The sequence below is a fragment of the Hypanus sabinus genome, chromosome 2, assembly GCF_030144855.1.
Source record: "Hypanus sabinus isolate sHypSab1 chromosome 2, sHypSab1.hap1, whole genome shotgun sequence".
Taxonomy (NCBI): domain Eukaryota; kingdom Metazoa; phylum Chordata; class Chondrichthyes; order Myliobatiformes; family Dasyatidae; genus Hypanus; species Hypanus sabinus.
In genome coordinates this window covers 146,292,013-146,308,958 of record NC_082707.1, presented here as the reverse complement: position 1 = coordinate 146,308,958, position 16,946 = coordinate 146,292,013, and the positions used below count along the sequence as shown (strand labels likewise).

Sequence of the window (16,946 nt, the reverse complement as noted above, 5' to 3'; positions counted from 1 at the left end):
GGTTGGAGGAACAACACCTTATATACCATCTGGGGAGCCTCCAACTTGATGGCATGAACATTGATTTCTCTAACTTCCATTAATGCCCCTCCTCCCCTTCTTACCCCATCCCTGACATATTTAGTTGTCTGCCTGTTCTCCATCTTCCTCTGGTGCTCCCCCCGCCTCCTTTCTTTCTCCTGAGGCCTCCCGTCCCATGATCCTTTCCCTTCTCCAGCTCTGTGTCACTTTCGCCAATCACCTTTCCAGCTCTTAGCTTCATCCCACCCCCTCTGGTCTTCTCCTATCATTTTGCATTTCCCCCTCCCCCCACTACTTTCAAATCTCTTAGTATCTTTCCTTTCAGTTAGTCCTGACGAAGGGTCTCGGCCCGAAGCGTCGACAGCGCTTCTCCCTATAGATGCTGCCTAGCCTGCTGTGTTCTACCAGCATTTTGTGCGTGTTGTTGTTTGAATTTCCAGCATCTGCAGATTTCCTCGTGTTTGCTAAGTGAAATTCAAGAAGCTTTTGAAGTGTTTCACAAAACTCTATATTCCAAAGTTCCAGGGGGAAGCATAACCCAAACTGACACCTTCTTGAATTCTCTAGAGTTACCCACTTTAAGTGAAGAACAAAATAGAACGATGACTGCTGACATAACTGAAGTTGAATTAAAAGCTGCAATTAGTAGGCTTAAATTAAGCAAGTCACCAGGATCAGATGGGTATACGGCAGAGTGGTACAAAGAATTTAAAAATGAGTTAATTCCTGTTTTACTCCCCACACTGAACTGGGCTCTAAAAAAGGTACAAATGCCACCCAAATGCCAGTTGGAAGGAAATGATAATCTCAGCTATCCCGAAAGAAGGCATAGATTATTTACCTCCATCATGGCCAAACTATTAGAGGAGTTTCTACCCATACTGATACGTAACGATCAGACAGGTTTTATATGACAACGCCAAACACAAGACAATGTACGAAGGACATTTCACATTACGGATCATATACAAAAAAATAAAATCGAAGCAATAGTGATAAGCATGGACACTGAAAAGGCATTTGATTTGGTTAATTGAAAATTTCTTTAGAGTTTTACATTGATTTGGTTTCCAAAACATAATTATTAAAACTATACAGATACTGTATGAAAACCCTACTGCTAGGATTAAAATCAATGAATATTTATCAAATTGTCTTACTCTAGAAAGGGGCACGAGACAGGGTTGTGCATGGTCACCACTACGCTTCGCATTGTATCTGGAACCATTAGTGCAATACATCAGACAAAATGAAGATATCAGGGGAATTACTATCAAAGGGACAGAGCATAAATTGGCTTGTTACGCGGATGACATTTTGATCTATCTGGGGCAACCAACATACTCTTTACCTAAAATGATGCAATCCTTTGAACAATATGGTCAATTATCAGGATACAAGATCAACATAGCTAAAACCCAATTACTTTCTTATTACTATAGCCCACCAAGAGAAATTGAAAGTAGATATCCCTGGGCATGGCAAACAGAGTCTTTCAGATATTTGGGCATCATTATGCTAAAGGATTTGGCAAAATTATCAGAATGTAATTATCAGCCTTTATATAAAAAAATTAAGGAAGATATGGCAAGATGGAACCCGATTCCATTTTTCAGTCTCAGTTCAAGGATTGAGTCTATTAAAATGAATATATTGCCCAGGCTGTTATGTCTCTTTCAGACCCTACCAATTGAGATTAATCAAAATCAATTCAATGAATGAAACAAGATGTTATCAAGGTATATTTGGCAGGGTAAAAGGCCTCAAGTTTGTCTCAACACTTCGCAATTAGCAACAGAAAAGGGGGTATGGGGCTTGCCTTCTCTTAAAGAATATTATTTTGCAGCACAGTTGAGAGCTGTGATATGTTGGTGCAACCCATCATATGACGCTCAATGGAAAAACATTGAGGAGCGGGTACTTCCCATCCTAACACAAGCAATTTTGGCTGATAACAACCTGCAAAGGTACATAAATACTATTGATAACCCATGGGTGAAATTGACTCTTAAAATATGGAAAACTACTATAAAAGAATATAATCTAGAGGGAGATATTGCAATTCTTAAATGGTGTGCATATGACTCGGATTTTACACCGAATAAATTGGATGCTAGATTTAAGGACTGAACAGCTAAAGGAATAACAGTTCTTTGCAACATAATGAAAGAAGGAACACTGTCAGTTTTGAAAAGCTTAAAGAGAAACACTTATTAGAAAAACAAGATTTTTACTGGTATTTACAGATGTGACAATATGTTAATAAGATGCTTAAAAATGTAACCAAGGCAAGTACATGCTTGATAGAGCTATTTAGAAAAGCATATAATTCAGATTACGGTAGTAGAATCATTTCAGGCATGTATAAGGGTTTGCCAAATCTTAAAACACATTTGACTTCATACATTAAAACAAAATGGGAGAAGGAAGGAGGGATAATTATATCCGAGGAAGAATGGACAATAATATGGAGGTATCAATGGAAGTGTACCAGTTCACAGAAATGGAGGGAGTCTGGATGGAAAAACTTAATGATATTTTATTATACCCTCTCAGAAATCCCAGTATGATAGTAATCTCCCTGTTTGCTGGAAAAATTGAGGAAATCAAAATGCAAATCATTATCATATTTTTTGGGACTGCCCTGTTATCAAAAACTATTGGACGGGGATACACAATGCCCTACAAGACATCTTTAAATGTGAAATACCCTTAGAGAGTAAGACTATATATTTTGGATATATACTTCAAGAATAGTTGAAAAGAGATAAATATTTAATGAATATACTGTTGGTGGCTGGTAAAAAGACTCTTTCTAGGAAATGGTTATCACAGGAGAGCCCAACTTTAAATGCATGGATAGAAATTACAATGGACATTTACAAAATGGAGAAGATAACAGCATCTGTTAATCATAAGCTGGAACAATTTGATTCATACTGGGAAAAATGGTTTAACTACACAATGCCTCATAGGCCTGATTTTATTCTCACAAATCAATGAATATGTTGTAAAAAAAAATCACTCCCTACTTGTACATAGCTTTTTCCTTTTGCTTGTTTTTTTTCTTTCCACTCTTTTCTATAAGTGTATACCTCAGATAAATACTTTGTGGAGATTTGTGATATATATGATTATGTGATATATATGTATAATGTATGAAATACGTATTATGGAAATGTTTGTTTGATGATGAACTTCAATTAAAAAATAAATTACAAAATTTGGTATAGCTCATTATTCTGTGTAAGATATTGATTGGTGAGACAGAGCCTGAAATATGGTGCACAGTTCTGGTCGTCATACTATAGGAGAGATGTGATTAAGCTAGAAAGGATGCAGAAAAGATTCACAAAAATGTTGCCAGAGCTGATGGGCTAAAGTTATTTGGAGAGTCTGATCAGCTGGAGCCTGCAGTGCAGGAGCGTAAAAGGTGACCTTACAGGGATTTCTCAAATCATCACAGGTATAGGCAGGGTGGATAGTCAAAGTCATTTTCCTTCAGTATAGGAGTCAAAAACTGGAGGCCATAGGTTTAAAATGAGAAGGGAAAGAGTTTAAGGGAATACCCAAGGGGCAACTTTTCAGACACAGAGTTGGGGGGGGGGGGGTGTATGGAATGAGCTACCGGAGGAATTGAGGTGAGTACAATAATAACATTTAAAATACATTTATTTGAACAATTAATGCAGTGGAGTACAGTTAATTGGGCCATTCGTTAATCAGGGCAGGTCTTATTTAGAACTACTCTTAAAGAACAAAACTTAATTGCGAAAATAGATGGGATTCCCATTGTTTATTTGGGACACTATGCTGCATTATTGAACAGGAGACTGTCACTTAAGTTTCTAACTAGCAACAGTCATGTGCACTTGTGTAACTACACCATGCTTAGAGTGAACAGTTTTTAAATAGCATCAGTTGTGTGTTCATGTGTTCAAAAAGCAGTGATTTTTGTTTCTAATAGTTAGTGAGAAAAAGCAGTAAGAAAATTCAGAGTTTTCCTCACAGCAGTTTCAACCACTCAGGCCTGGAGATACCAGAAACGGCCAGGAGTGAAAAGAAGATGACTTCACTATTTTAACAAATTAGGAACTATGAAGAATTTGAAGGTATCATCTTGAATGTTACCATGAAAATGAAGATTTCGAGGTTGCAATCATTGAAAACATTGTATGAAGGTAGGCTATTATCTGCACTAGGTGTCTGCACTGATTTTGTTCATTTTATTAATCAAAAGAACATGCAGCATACATTAGATGAATTTCTCTGTCATTAATTATTAGGAATAAATACAGTTTTACTGCAGTAATATTGGTAGTGTTCTAACTTATTTTGTATTTTATTTAAATCATCTTTTTTACTCAGTTAAATGGTAGCTTGTGTTTCTTATACTTTTTTAAACCATTTCCATGAAATTTCAGCTAATTGGGTCAGCCACTTAATTGATCCAAAGTGTACTGGCCTCGGTTATTTCCAATTAACTAGAATCCACTGTATTTAAAGGGATACAGGTAAAACTTCATGACTCGTTAGCTTTGCTGTTTGACATGCATGTGACAATATTATGTCATTTGATTTTCTCCAAATGATATTCTCACACCCTCAAAATCAATCATTTTCCCAACCGTTGTTAGATTCAAGACCTTTTCCATTTATTATTCTATATTTTTGGCACAATTACTTGTAGGTTTCTCTATTTATACCTAACCGAGCTGATGTTCTATTTCTAGATTAACTGACAAATCCTCCCTTATATCTTGCATTCTGAGTTAGAAAGGAGTCTTTTGCACAAAATGTTGATCTCCTTTATTTTGCTGGCAAATTAATTTTGAAGTAATCTTCTAATATTATTCCATGTCTGTTACTTATTCTCATAATTTGCTTGGATTAGGCATTATTTATAAGGAAGGTATTAGGCACTGTTCATAAGCAAAGAAATGAGGAAGGTGTTGGGGTTCATCAGAGCAGTTGCTGTGCATTTGGGAAGTTGCATGGCCATAACCAAGTGTAGAAAATTGAAGCTAATCACACATCACTTTGAAGGGATAGTATAAATGTATTACATTAAGACAATGAGCAAGATACTGTATTTTTGAAAGTTTTGAAAGCACATTTAGAACGCCATTGGATTACTTAACAATCTGCTACTTAAAGTATACCTCAATGAGCTTCCCTTGGGACAACTGTACATTTTCACTCCTAACAGGTTACCCATCATAAAACTTGCTAACATGCAAAGCAAGGCACTTAAAGCAAACACCGTAAAGCTACAAAACCACAAACCTTTCAGTCCCAAACTATAATTTACTACAACAATAAAACTAACAAAACAATCTTGAAGGGCCTATTAACCGTAGTTAATTAACCTAGTTTAAAATAGTTATTAATTGAATCTACAACGTACAGCAATGATTTACTAGAAGGTATAGTTCCACAACCAGCAATGAAGTAATTAGCCTGATTAATTTCTCTGATGAGGTGAATGTGCAAGTGGGATGGATGAACGTCATCTCGAATAACAAGACTACTTCGTTGTTCAAATGTCTATAGTGGAACCCTAATCCATGGAGCTGTCACGCGTTCACCTACTCGGATTTCTATACAGGTGGTGTAAGGTTCCGTGTGACCGATCTGAATGTACACGTCTATACTACAAATTGAGTGGCCCTGCAATTCCGTACAACCCAGGCTGATGCAGGATTCTCCCACACTCCACGTAACCTCAACTAGGGATTAGTTACCTCTAGCTCCATACAGACTCGGAGCCCGGTTGTCCTGGGCTCTACGCAGCCCTACAGCCGGGTAAGGTGTAGGCTGTCCCGGGCTCCACTCAGCCCCAGAGCCCAGGCTGGGGCAGGGTTATCCAGCATACCACGCAGCCCAAAAACCCTAAGCGGCTGACAGCTCGGCAACTGCGAGTCTGCTGCTCTACCATTGCCTCCATTCACTGTCCGCATTAACGTTGCTGTGAACTAATGCAGCGACCTACCTGCGACACTCCCCGACTCGGAGCCCTTTCGGCCGGCGTTACTGCAGTAACCGGCACCGCTGACGCTGTCAATATGGCGGAAGGCTGTGCCACGTCGAGACAGAGGGCGGCCGCTCCCGGGCCCCGCCCCGGGGACGCCGCAGTGTTTGCCACCAACGGCCTGCAAAAGGGGCGGTGTGCTCTCTCCCGAAAAAGCATGAGTACAAACTTCGCGCACCCTTGAAGTTCAACTGAAGGCTAATGAGGGCACTGCCAGCCTCCCGGGAGGTGCCCATTATCTTCAACGTCCTGGCTGAATACTGCGACCCCACACCTTCGGGCTTCCAAGTTGTTCCCTGGATCAAAAGGGGCATTCTCCTCTCCATGACCAAACAACAGTCAAATTCCCCTCTTTGGAACAGTACTATACAATCTCGTGGCGCATCAAAATAAAAGCTCAACATAAACAACGTGAAGTCCTAATAAAAAAATAAAAACACAAATCTGCAGATGTTGGAAATCGAAAACAAGCACAAATTGCTGAAGGATCTCAGGAACAAACAGTGGACGTTACGAGCCGAGACACTTCAGGAGCCTATTTCAAGGTAAAGAGAACGTCATCGTGTTATCCATGTCGATGCCTAAAGGTCACAGTAGTCTTAAAAAAACACGGAGGTAAATCGCAGTGTCCACGTAATTAAATCACCCTCACTTAGATAATTCAAAGATGATGAATCTAACGAATTAAAGAGTAAGCCGAAACCATTGGTTTACATTCCAACCTCCCCCACCGTAACTAACAAGGGAAATGTAAAGTTGAGCAATTTCTATCAACATAATTAAAAACATAACTACATATTTTGGAAATCGAACAATTTACATGGCGGATATCAGCAAGTGTGAATATAAAACTATATTTTAAACTGAAAAAAATTCCGAGGTAGATTATTCCTCCCAATTAAAAGGTGGTTAAGTAAATAACATACTGGGATTTCTTATTTTTAATGATCAGTTCCATACCCTTCTCATTTTGTCATGTACATTTAATGCTAATACAATATCTGTCACAATTGTTTTTGTGAAAAATGAAGGATACTTAATTTACATCATTATAGAAGTTCAGTTGGATCAGACTTTGAATTACATAGTCGTGTTATACACAAAAAATAACTTAAGAATTGCTGTTTGGCATTAGTTTATAAATGCCATTGTTATGGATAATTACATAATCTAGAACCCCAACATGTAATTAGAGCTCAACTAGGATAGTAAGATGGTACCATAAATAACCTCAGTGCCTCAGGGGGTAGGGAAAAGAAATACAGGAGGTTGAATAAGCCTCTTTTTGAGAAGTTTATATCTAATACTATACACTAAAGAAATAAAAGCAGTATCAGCTGATTGTTTTCATGACCTACTTGCACTGAAAAACTGATAAAAGATCAAATCTATTTACATAGCTGTTGCTTTCTACTAGAATAACCAATGTGCTTTGAACAAAATTAAGTAATTTATGCAGGCACACAATAGTGCTGATTAGCGTAGCGATGCTAGATTTGAAAAAAGCGACTTTCCATGGTTTTTAAATCCAAGGCTCCTTGTGGACTAAGAGTCAACAGAGTTAAAAGAATCCAATAGTTACTCATCCCACACTTGAATTCTGATCATATATAGCAATGGAAATCACTACACAGGAACAAGATCAATGAAAAGTTCACCCAACCTGAATTTAATCTAAAATCTTTGCTGTCTATATTGTAACTCAAACCACATTCTTTTCATCCATTATCCCCAACATTGCTGAGCTTCAGTGGGCTCTTATCACTATCTCAATGTTAAATACTTTTACAGCCTCAGCTCTCTTTCTCTTCAAATTCCATTAAGCCCTATAACTTAACAAATCTGTTCCTCCAATTGAGTGTTTTTGGCATTGGTCATGCCTTAAGTAAAGGAAGCCAAGCCATTTAAGCCCCAAGTCTGGCATTCTTTCTCTAATTCAAAACCTCAGCCTCTCCAATATACTTTTACGACTTTGCCTCAAATCAACAGAATTATGATTTTCTTATGCCTCTCTTTTTTACTTAAAGTTCAGAGTAAATTTATTATCAAACTGCATGCGTATATATCACCATATACAACCCTGAGATTTGTATTCTTGCAGGATGTAGTTTACTTAATGATGTAGTTTATAACATTTTATGTTAAAAGGTGCTCCAGAAGGAATGTTGTTATTTAATTAAAAGGGTCACATTTCCCCTTCTGCTATTGATTTTTCTCACTCCATTTATTGCAACTGTGTTAGCCATATTTTCTTCCTACACAGCAGAACCAATTCTTAATCTATTAGCAGAATTAAATTATTTCACTAACAATGGAAAAAAATTCCTGCAACTTTGTCCTCCATGAGAATGCCAAACCTCTTTTGTGTCTTTTTTTTTTAACCTCTTCTCTATACCTCCCAGCCTAGCCTAGCCAGGTATTTGTCAACAGAATTATGGTTTTCAAATCATCAACATTCCATATTAAGCATGTTTAGGCATGAGAATTTCATAATAACACTAAAATAAAGACAACATAATATTTGTAAGAAGCAATTCATTTATGAAAATCTTCATTTCATTTTGAACAAAGCACTGCATTTACAAATTATACATTGTTTGCTTATCTGTGCAAACAAGTAAATTAATGTAATTCTAATTTTACATGATTGTTTTATTTGTATTTTACAGCATAAAGTGAGAAACATACTTGAAAATATTGGCTAAAGGAATATTTTATTTCACCCAATATTATTTGAGCAATGAATTATTTGAGCAGTTACATTAAATGATTTTATTTTTTCCTGTTCAACATACCCAAATAGAATACAATGAAATCATATAACAATATTATTCAATAATTTTAATGTTTTAAAAACTCTACCACTTCCTCCCTCCCCCTTCCAAAGGGAAAAAAGGTTTATATTTTTCTTCCAAATTTGCCAATAGTTTATTTATGGCACTTGTTTCAAAGATTGTTAAATCCCATCATGCCTTTCATATTCCCAGCAGCACCTTGTTGAAACTGTCTCATCATAGTCTGTAGACCAGCCATTCCACCTGAATTGGAAAGAAAAATATAATACAATCAAATATTTCACCGAAGAGGAGGATGCATCGCCACAGACTCGCAAGTGAAGTGTCATCTCACCTAGATGGACTGTTTGGGGCCTTGAATGGTGATGGGGGAGGTGCAGGGGCAAGTGTAGCACTTGTCCTGGCACCTATCCTTATAAATATGACAAATGCACTACAGTTTTATCTGATACAAACAGGAAAACCTAAGCGCTGTTGCACAGGAATTTTGTAACCAAAGTTAAAATGCAAAGGCAAGTATGCAGGGGTACAAGCCTTGAAAATGCATTACGGAGATACTTGCCCATATGATGAAGCACTCTCGGATCCATCATCTTAGCCATCTGCTGGTTCAGTTTAGCCATCTGAGATGGGTTGACATTTTTGGACATATCCCCTCCTGCACACCAGCCAAAAAATGGTGTTAATAAAAAAAACTTGAATTTAAATTATACAATAGAATAAAAGAGCAGGTTATATATACTCATATTAAACATAAAGGCTATAATTCCCTTTTTAAAAACTGGCTTTAGTTCACAATGACTCACTCTCTCAATAATTCCTTGTATGCAGTCACCATTCAACTTTTGTGTCTGTGTCAGCTCTCTCAATAATCCTATCAATTCAGCTCATTCATATTGCAACTCTCTAGAGAGACTACAGGAGGCCACGATTAGACCCGAGTCACTGGAGCAATGAAGCATGAGCTGCTGAGCCACTGTGCTGTTTGGGTATCATTTTTGCCTTTTGCAGTTTTCAGTATCATACTGAGAATGCTAATGCATGTTTAACACCTCTTGTTATTTTGCTGTTGTCAGGATACAGGAAATGTGGTTATTCTAGAATTCTACAATACTGCAAAACCTACATACCTTTGAAAAGACCTTTGATTCCTCCCATCTTTTTCACCATTTGAGCAAACTTTGTATACTGTGTCAGAAGCTCCTGTACGTCTCTGGTTGTAACACCAGCTCCTCGTGCCACTCTTTGGATCCTTCCTGGCTGTTTACTGAACAGTTTAGCACCATCTTTATTGTCGAGTTCTAGGAAAAAAAGTATCAGTGCTGTCAATTTCCCTAAAGCTACGCGATTTCAAATTTATACTTGCCAATCAAGAAGTTTAACATCATTAAAGACAGATGCCTATTTACCATCATAAACTACATACTCTCTTTAACAGCAGCATACAATAGTTAATCTACACCATCCACAAGCCACTGAAAACACATTTATGTAGAGCCTTGGTCGGATCTGAAATATGACATTGAGCTCTTGGTATCACACAGTCTGATGAGAATGGGACATTAATGAGAGCTTAGTGTGTATTCATCTGCAAAGAAACGATCATCCAGAGGATCACCCAGATGAACTTGATCAGACGTCTTTACAGTTGAAAGTTCCAGCTTTTGCACTGTAGTCTACTCAAATTAAAGAATAGCAAGGCAATAGGTCAATTACATTTTATTCCTGGATGCTACATTTTGGGCTTTTGGACCCATTTCCCAAAAATCACTCTCCTCCAGAGTTCCAAATCTGTCAACATTTCAAAAATATTTGCTCTCTTTTTCTTCAGATCATTTGAACCAAAGAATTCGATGGAAGACAATAGTTAGCAAAGAATATATTAATAAAACATCACAGAGAATCTATAGTAAAATGTTAGTAAATAAAGAAATAGAATGTAACATAATGTAAGTACTTCACCAATAAATTTAGGGCAATTTCTTCAAGGTAAATGCACTAAGGATAGTTACATTATAGAAAGAATATTTTCCTAGTAAACAGCTGTGAATAGAAGAATTAATAAGGTGTAAAATTAATCCCCATTTTTATTGCTTTGCATTATGAAAGTCTTATGCCTCTTTCCAACATCCTGTTTCCAACTACACAATTAAATATATTTTTTTGACTTAGTGCCAACAGCAGAATTTCACGTACGAACTTTCCCATACATTTTCCTATTTCATCCAACTCATTAATGTACTTGGTGCGAAGCTAAGGCCCAGTACAGATCTAGATACTCCTACAAAATATATTCATTTTTTCCTTGTTTCCATCTGCCTATCATTTATCAGTCTATTGTTACATTATTTCTGGTCTGCTCATTCATGTAGAAACATAGAAAGCCTACAGCACAATACAGGCCCTTTGCCCCACAATGCTGTGCTGAACATGTACTTACTTTAGAAATTACCTTGGGTTACCCATAGCCCTCTTAATTTCCTAAGCCCCATATACCTAAATAGGAGTCTCTTAAAAGACCCTATCGTATCGGCCTCCACCACTGTCACCAGCAACCCATTCCACGCACTCACCACCCTGCATAAAAGCTTACCCCTGACATCTCCTCTGTACCTACTTCCAAGCACCTTAAAACTGTACCCTCTCATGTTAGCCATTTCAGCCCTGGGAAAAAGCCTCTGACTATCCACACGATCAATGCCTCTCATCATCTTATACACCTCTATCAAGTTCACTCAACCTATTCTCATAAGGCTCCCCAATCCAGGCAACATCCTTGTGAATCTCTTCTTTCTATAGTTTCCATATCCATATTGAGGTGACCAGAAACAGAGCACAGTACTCCAAGTGGGGTCTGACCAAGGTCCTATATAGCTGTAACATTACCTCTCTGTTCTTACCTCAATCCCACGGTTGATGAACGCTCATGCATCATATACTTTCTTAACCACAGAGTCAACCTGCACAGCAGCTTTCAGTGTCCTATGTACTCGGACTTCAAGATCCCCCTATCCTCCACACTGCCAAGAGTCTTGCCATGAATATTATATTCTGCCATCATATTTGACCTACCAAAATGAACCACTTCACACTTATCTGGGCTGAACTCCACCTACCACTTCTCAGCCCAGTTTTGCATCCTATCAATGTCCCGCTGTAACCTCTGACAGCCCCCCACACTATCCACAACATCCCCAACCTTTCTGCCATCAGCAAATTTACTAACCCATCCCTCCACTTCTTCATCCAGGTCATTTATAAAAATCACAAAGAGAAGGGGTCCCAGAACAGAACCAAGGCACACCGCTGGTTACCGACTTCCATGCAGAATATGACCCATCTACCACTCTTTGCCTTCTGTGGGCAAGCCAGTTCTAGATCCACAACGCAAGGTCCCCTTGGATCCCATGCCTCCTTACTTGTATACACTAAATCTACTGCTCTACCTTCATCAATGTGTTTAGTCACATCTCAAAAAAACTCACATCAGGCTCATAAGGCACCACCTGCCTTTGACAAAATCTGCCTTTAATCAGCTGATTATTCATAAATCCTGCCTGTCAGGATCTTTTCCATCAACTTACCAACCACTGTCTTTAATTTCCTGGGTTATCTACTGTTTTTTCTTCAATCCTCCAGAACCTGTCCAGTCCTCATTGATGACACAAAGATCAATGCCAGAGGCTCAGCTATCTCCTCCCTCCCTCCCACAGTAGCCTGAGGTATGTCTCGTTCAGTCCCGGAGACTTATCCAACTCGACATTTCCAAAAGCTCCAGCGCATCCTCTTTCTTAATGTCTGCATGATCTCATGCAGAGTATTATTAACATATTATATAACAAAATATATTTGTATGTTCAGAGGTCAGTAGAAGTCTCAGGAACTTCCTCTTCACTCCCTCCTACAGTATGCAAATACATTCTTCCCTAAATTTGATTAACTCAGTGGAAGTGATGTAAAGGCCCCTTGTACAAGTGTGTGGTAAATACACAGATATCAAAAAGATTTTATTTTTTTAAATTGTTTATTGGGGTGGTGGAGTTAAAGTTGAAACAATTTATACAGTGAACATTTGAAGCCTTCAGGGTGATTTTTAATGTTAGATAAAGGGGCTAAATGGTCAGTCTACTCCTTTATCAGGTATGGAAAATGAATAAATTGCTAGTTCAGTAATTCAGAACTCCAGTTAAAAATTCATTGACATCAATTTAAATCTCACTACAGCTGTGGATTTATATTCAGCTAATTAAATATGCTAAATTTTCTACATCAATCATGAGGGCATGTGGGAGGAAACCAATCACCTGGTGACATCCACCGTGATACAGTTAGGATGTGTTAAAATCCACACAAAACCACCTCAAATGTACCAGGATCACTGGAGCTGTGGGAGAACAAAGCAATCTACTTAATAAGTTCCTGTCTAACATCTGCTTAATTCACATAAGGATGCAGTATGTACCATTGACAAAATACAGTGACTTGACCAGACTACTCCTACAGTTCATTTCAAAATGGCCAACCCCACCAATAAGAAGGGACTAAGGCGCATGTGTACATTCATTTCCCACAAGAGAATCTGCAAAAAGAGATTCGCTACCACCTTCACAAGAGCAACTCATGATTTTAGCCTTTGCAACAATGTCTACAACCTGTCAAAGAATGGAGATGTTGAATAGAAAGAGACAGCAAAATCAAGATGTCAGACAGAAAACTTCAGCAAAGCAAAATAACGTTAGAGATGTGGAAGTAGCTATGAAACTCAAGGGAGAGAAAAATATACACACTTCCTCATCTCATCTACCACCCTCAATACAGGGATAGAGTTCCCCTTGTCCTTACCTGTTACCTCATGCACTTCTGCATTCAGCACATTATTCACTGTAACTGCTGCCATCTTCAAAGGGCTTCCAAGGCTAAACACTTCTTCCCCTCCCTGCCCAACTCTGTTTTCACCAGGGACTCACTTGCTATATGACTCCATTGATATTCCCCACTGATCTCCCTCCTGGTACTTACCCCTGCAAGCAAGACAAAAGTTACACCTACCCCCTCACCACTATTCAGAGCCGCAAATAGTCCTTCCAAGGGAGGAGACATTTCATTAGAGAGTCTGTCAGTGTCTAAGAACAATAATGTGAGCTGCCTTAATGACCATCGCCCGGTAGCACTCACATTGACAGTGATGAAATGCTTTGAGAGGTTGGTCATGACTAGACTGAACTCCTGCCACAGCAAGGACCTGGACCCATTGCAATTTGCCTATTGCCACAGTAGGTCAACAGTAGATGCAATCTCAATGGCTCCCCACACAACTTTAAACTACCTGGACAACACCTCGTTCTCGTCTAGGGGGAGCAGCCTTCGGCCCCGCCAAACTAGGTAATCAGCTGGTGTGGATGCTGTGTGATGTCCCCGCTTCGCCCAAAAACAGACAGTACACCATAAGCGATTAAATGAGTACAATTTATAAAGGGTACTATAACTAAGTGATTAATAACGATACAGTATATATGAAGAGAAAAAATAAAGAAAAGGCGCCAAACTTATCAAAGTCCAAACCACTTCGTGCACAACCATTGGAGCTCAATTACTGAAGTCTTCTGGCCACCATTCGATCCCCTCCGAACTCCTCGACTCGCAGCTCAGGACCCTCCGAGTGGTCAACCAAGCACATCTAGCTTCATCCCCCCCCCCCCGGAGTACCTCCTGGCCTCGGACCCCCACTTGGGGTCCGTTCCTCGCCCAGCTTACAGAATTGCGTCCTCTCTCTCGACCCCCTCGTGCCGATCTGCCCAAAAGCCTGTCAACAAAAGCTTTCAGACTCAGAAGAAAGAACATTAATCCCCATTTGGATTACAAAGGAATACAATTCTCCCAGCACGCTCTCGCAACAAAGAAGCATTCCTGCTAGTTAACAAAACAAAGACCCTTTTGATTACATACACAGTAACAAAGAAAAAAGAAGAAACCCCCTTTACACAACTTTAAACTACCTGGACAACACAAACACCTACATCAGGATGTTGTTCATCGAATATAACTTAGCATTTAATACCATCATTCCCACAATCCTGAGAAGTTGCAGAACCTGGGCCTCTGTACCTCCCTCTGCAATTGGATCATTGACTTCCTAACCAGAAGACCACAATCTGTGCAGATTGGTGATAAGATCTCCTCCTTGCTGACAATCAACACTGGTGCACCTCAGGGGTGTGTGCTTAGCCCATTGCTCTACTCTCTCTATACCCATGACTGTGTGGCTAGGCATAGCTCAAATACCATCTATAAATTTGCTGATGATACAACCATTGATGGTAGAATCTCAGATGGTGACGAGGGGATGTACAGGAGGTGCTGCAACAACTTGGCACTCAACATTAGTAAGACAAAATAGCTTATTGTGGACTTTAGGAAAGGCAAAATAAAGAAACACATACCAATCCTCAGAGGGATCAGAAGTGGAGAGAGTGAACAGCGTCAAGTTTCTGGGTGTCAAGATCTCTGAGGATCTAACCTGGTCGCAACATATCGATGAGCTTATAAAGAAGGCATGACAGCAGCTATACTTTATTAGGAGTTTGAAGAGATTTGGCATGTCAACAAATACACTCAAAAACTTCTGTAGTTGTACCGTGGACAGCATTCTGACGAGCTGCATCACTGTCTGGTATGAAGGGGCTACTGCACAGGACCGAAAGAAGCTGCAGAAGGTTGTAAATTTAGTCAGCTGCATCTTGGGTACTAGCCTACAAAGTACCCAGGACATCTTTAGGTAGTGGCATCTCAGAAAGGCAGCATCCGTTATTAAGGACCTCCAGCACCCAGGGAATGGCCTTTGCTCACTGTTACCATCAAGTAGGAGGTACAGAAGCCTTAAAGCACACACTCAGCAAATCAGGAACAGCTTCTTCCCTTCTGTCGTCCGATTCCTAAATGGACATTGAACCCTTGAACACTACCTCACTTTTTTTTTTAAATATAGTTTTTCTGTTTTTGCACCTTTTTAAAAAATTGATTCAATATACGTAATTGATTTACTTGTTTATTATTTGTATTTATTATTATCATTATTTCTCTGCTAGATTATGTATTGCATTGAACTGTTAACAAATTTCACGTCACATGCCCGTGATAATAAACCTGATTCTGGTGCTTCTGCTGAAGCCTTATCTGCATTGGTAAGACCTGACATAGATTGGCAGAACACTTTATCAAACTCCTTCACTCCATCTGACACAAAAGACATACTTTTCCTGGTGGCCACCCATTTTAATTCTACTTCCATCCCCATTCTGACATATTGATCCTTTGCTTCCTCTACTGCCACAATAAGGAGACTCTCAGGTTGGAAAAACAACATTTCACATTCCATCTTGGTAGCCTCTTAGCTGACAGCACGAAAATCTATTTCTCTAACTTCTTTTTCCATTTCCTCCTATTTTGGCACCTATTTCTCTCTTCATCATCTGCCCATCATCTCCCTCTGTTATGCCTCCTCCAGCCCTTTCCCCCATGATAAATGCTCCTCTCAGATTCCTTTTTCCTCAGCCCTTTACCTCTTCCACCCATCAGCTCCATACTTAATCCTCCATCACTCACTCACCAACCTTCCCCTTCACCTGGTTTGACCTATCACTTGCCAGCTGTACTCCTTTCCATAACACACACAAAATGCTGGAGGAAGTCAGCAGGCTAGGCAGCATCAATGGAAGTCAATGTTTCCATAAGCTAGAGACCATATGACATAGGAGTAGAATTAGGCCATTCGGCTCACCAATCTACTCCATCACTCCATCATCTCAACCCCATTCTCATGCCTGCTGCTTGTAATTTATGATACTATGAATTAGTACTAATTTGTAACCTATTAAGCTCTGTTTTAAATATACCCAATGACAACCTCCACAGCTGTCTGTGGCAGTGGGTTCACCACCATCTGGCTAAAGAAATTCCTCCTCCCCGTTCTAAATGGATGTCCTTCTCTGGTCCTAGACTCCCCTACTATAGGAAAAATTTCCTCCATGTCCACTGTCTAGGCCTTTCAAAATTTGATAGGTTTCTATGAGATACCAACTTGTTCTTCTGAATTCCAGTGA

General features: G+C 39.2%; 2 protein-coding genes across 2 annotated transcripts in view; both read right to left on the bottom strand.

Annotated features, from left to right (window-relative positions):
• sec23a (Sec23 homolog A, coat complex II component) overlaps positions 1-6,162 on the bottom strand; it is an 88,643-nt gene extending 82,481 nt beyond the window's left edge. Inside the window, exon 1 of the mRNA XM_059956536.1 lies at positions 6,014-6,162. The gene's annotated coding sequence lies outside the window, so the exon portion shown is untranslated. The remainder of the gene's footprint in view (positions 1-6,013) is intronic.
• Positions 6,163-7,020: 858 nt separating this feature from the next.
• srp54 (signal recognition particle 54) overlaps positions 7,021-16,946 on the bottom strand; it is a 47,635-nt gene continuing 37,709 nt past the window's right edge. The window contains exons 15-17 of the mRNA XM_059956549.1: positions 9,978-10,148; positions 9,410-9,505; positions 7,021-9,090 (exon numbers count right to left, since the gene is read on the bottom strand). Of these exons, the coding sequence (XP_059812532.1) occupies positions 8,999-9,090; positions 9,410-9,505; positions 9,978-10,148 (359 nt within the window). The 3' untranslated portion in view covers positions 7,021-8,998. The remainder of the gene's footprint in view (positions 9,091-9,409; positions 9,506-9,977; positions 10,149-16,946) is intronic.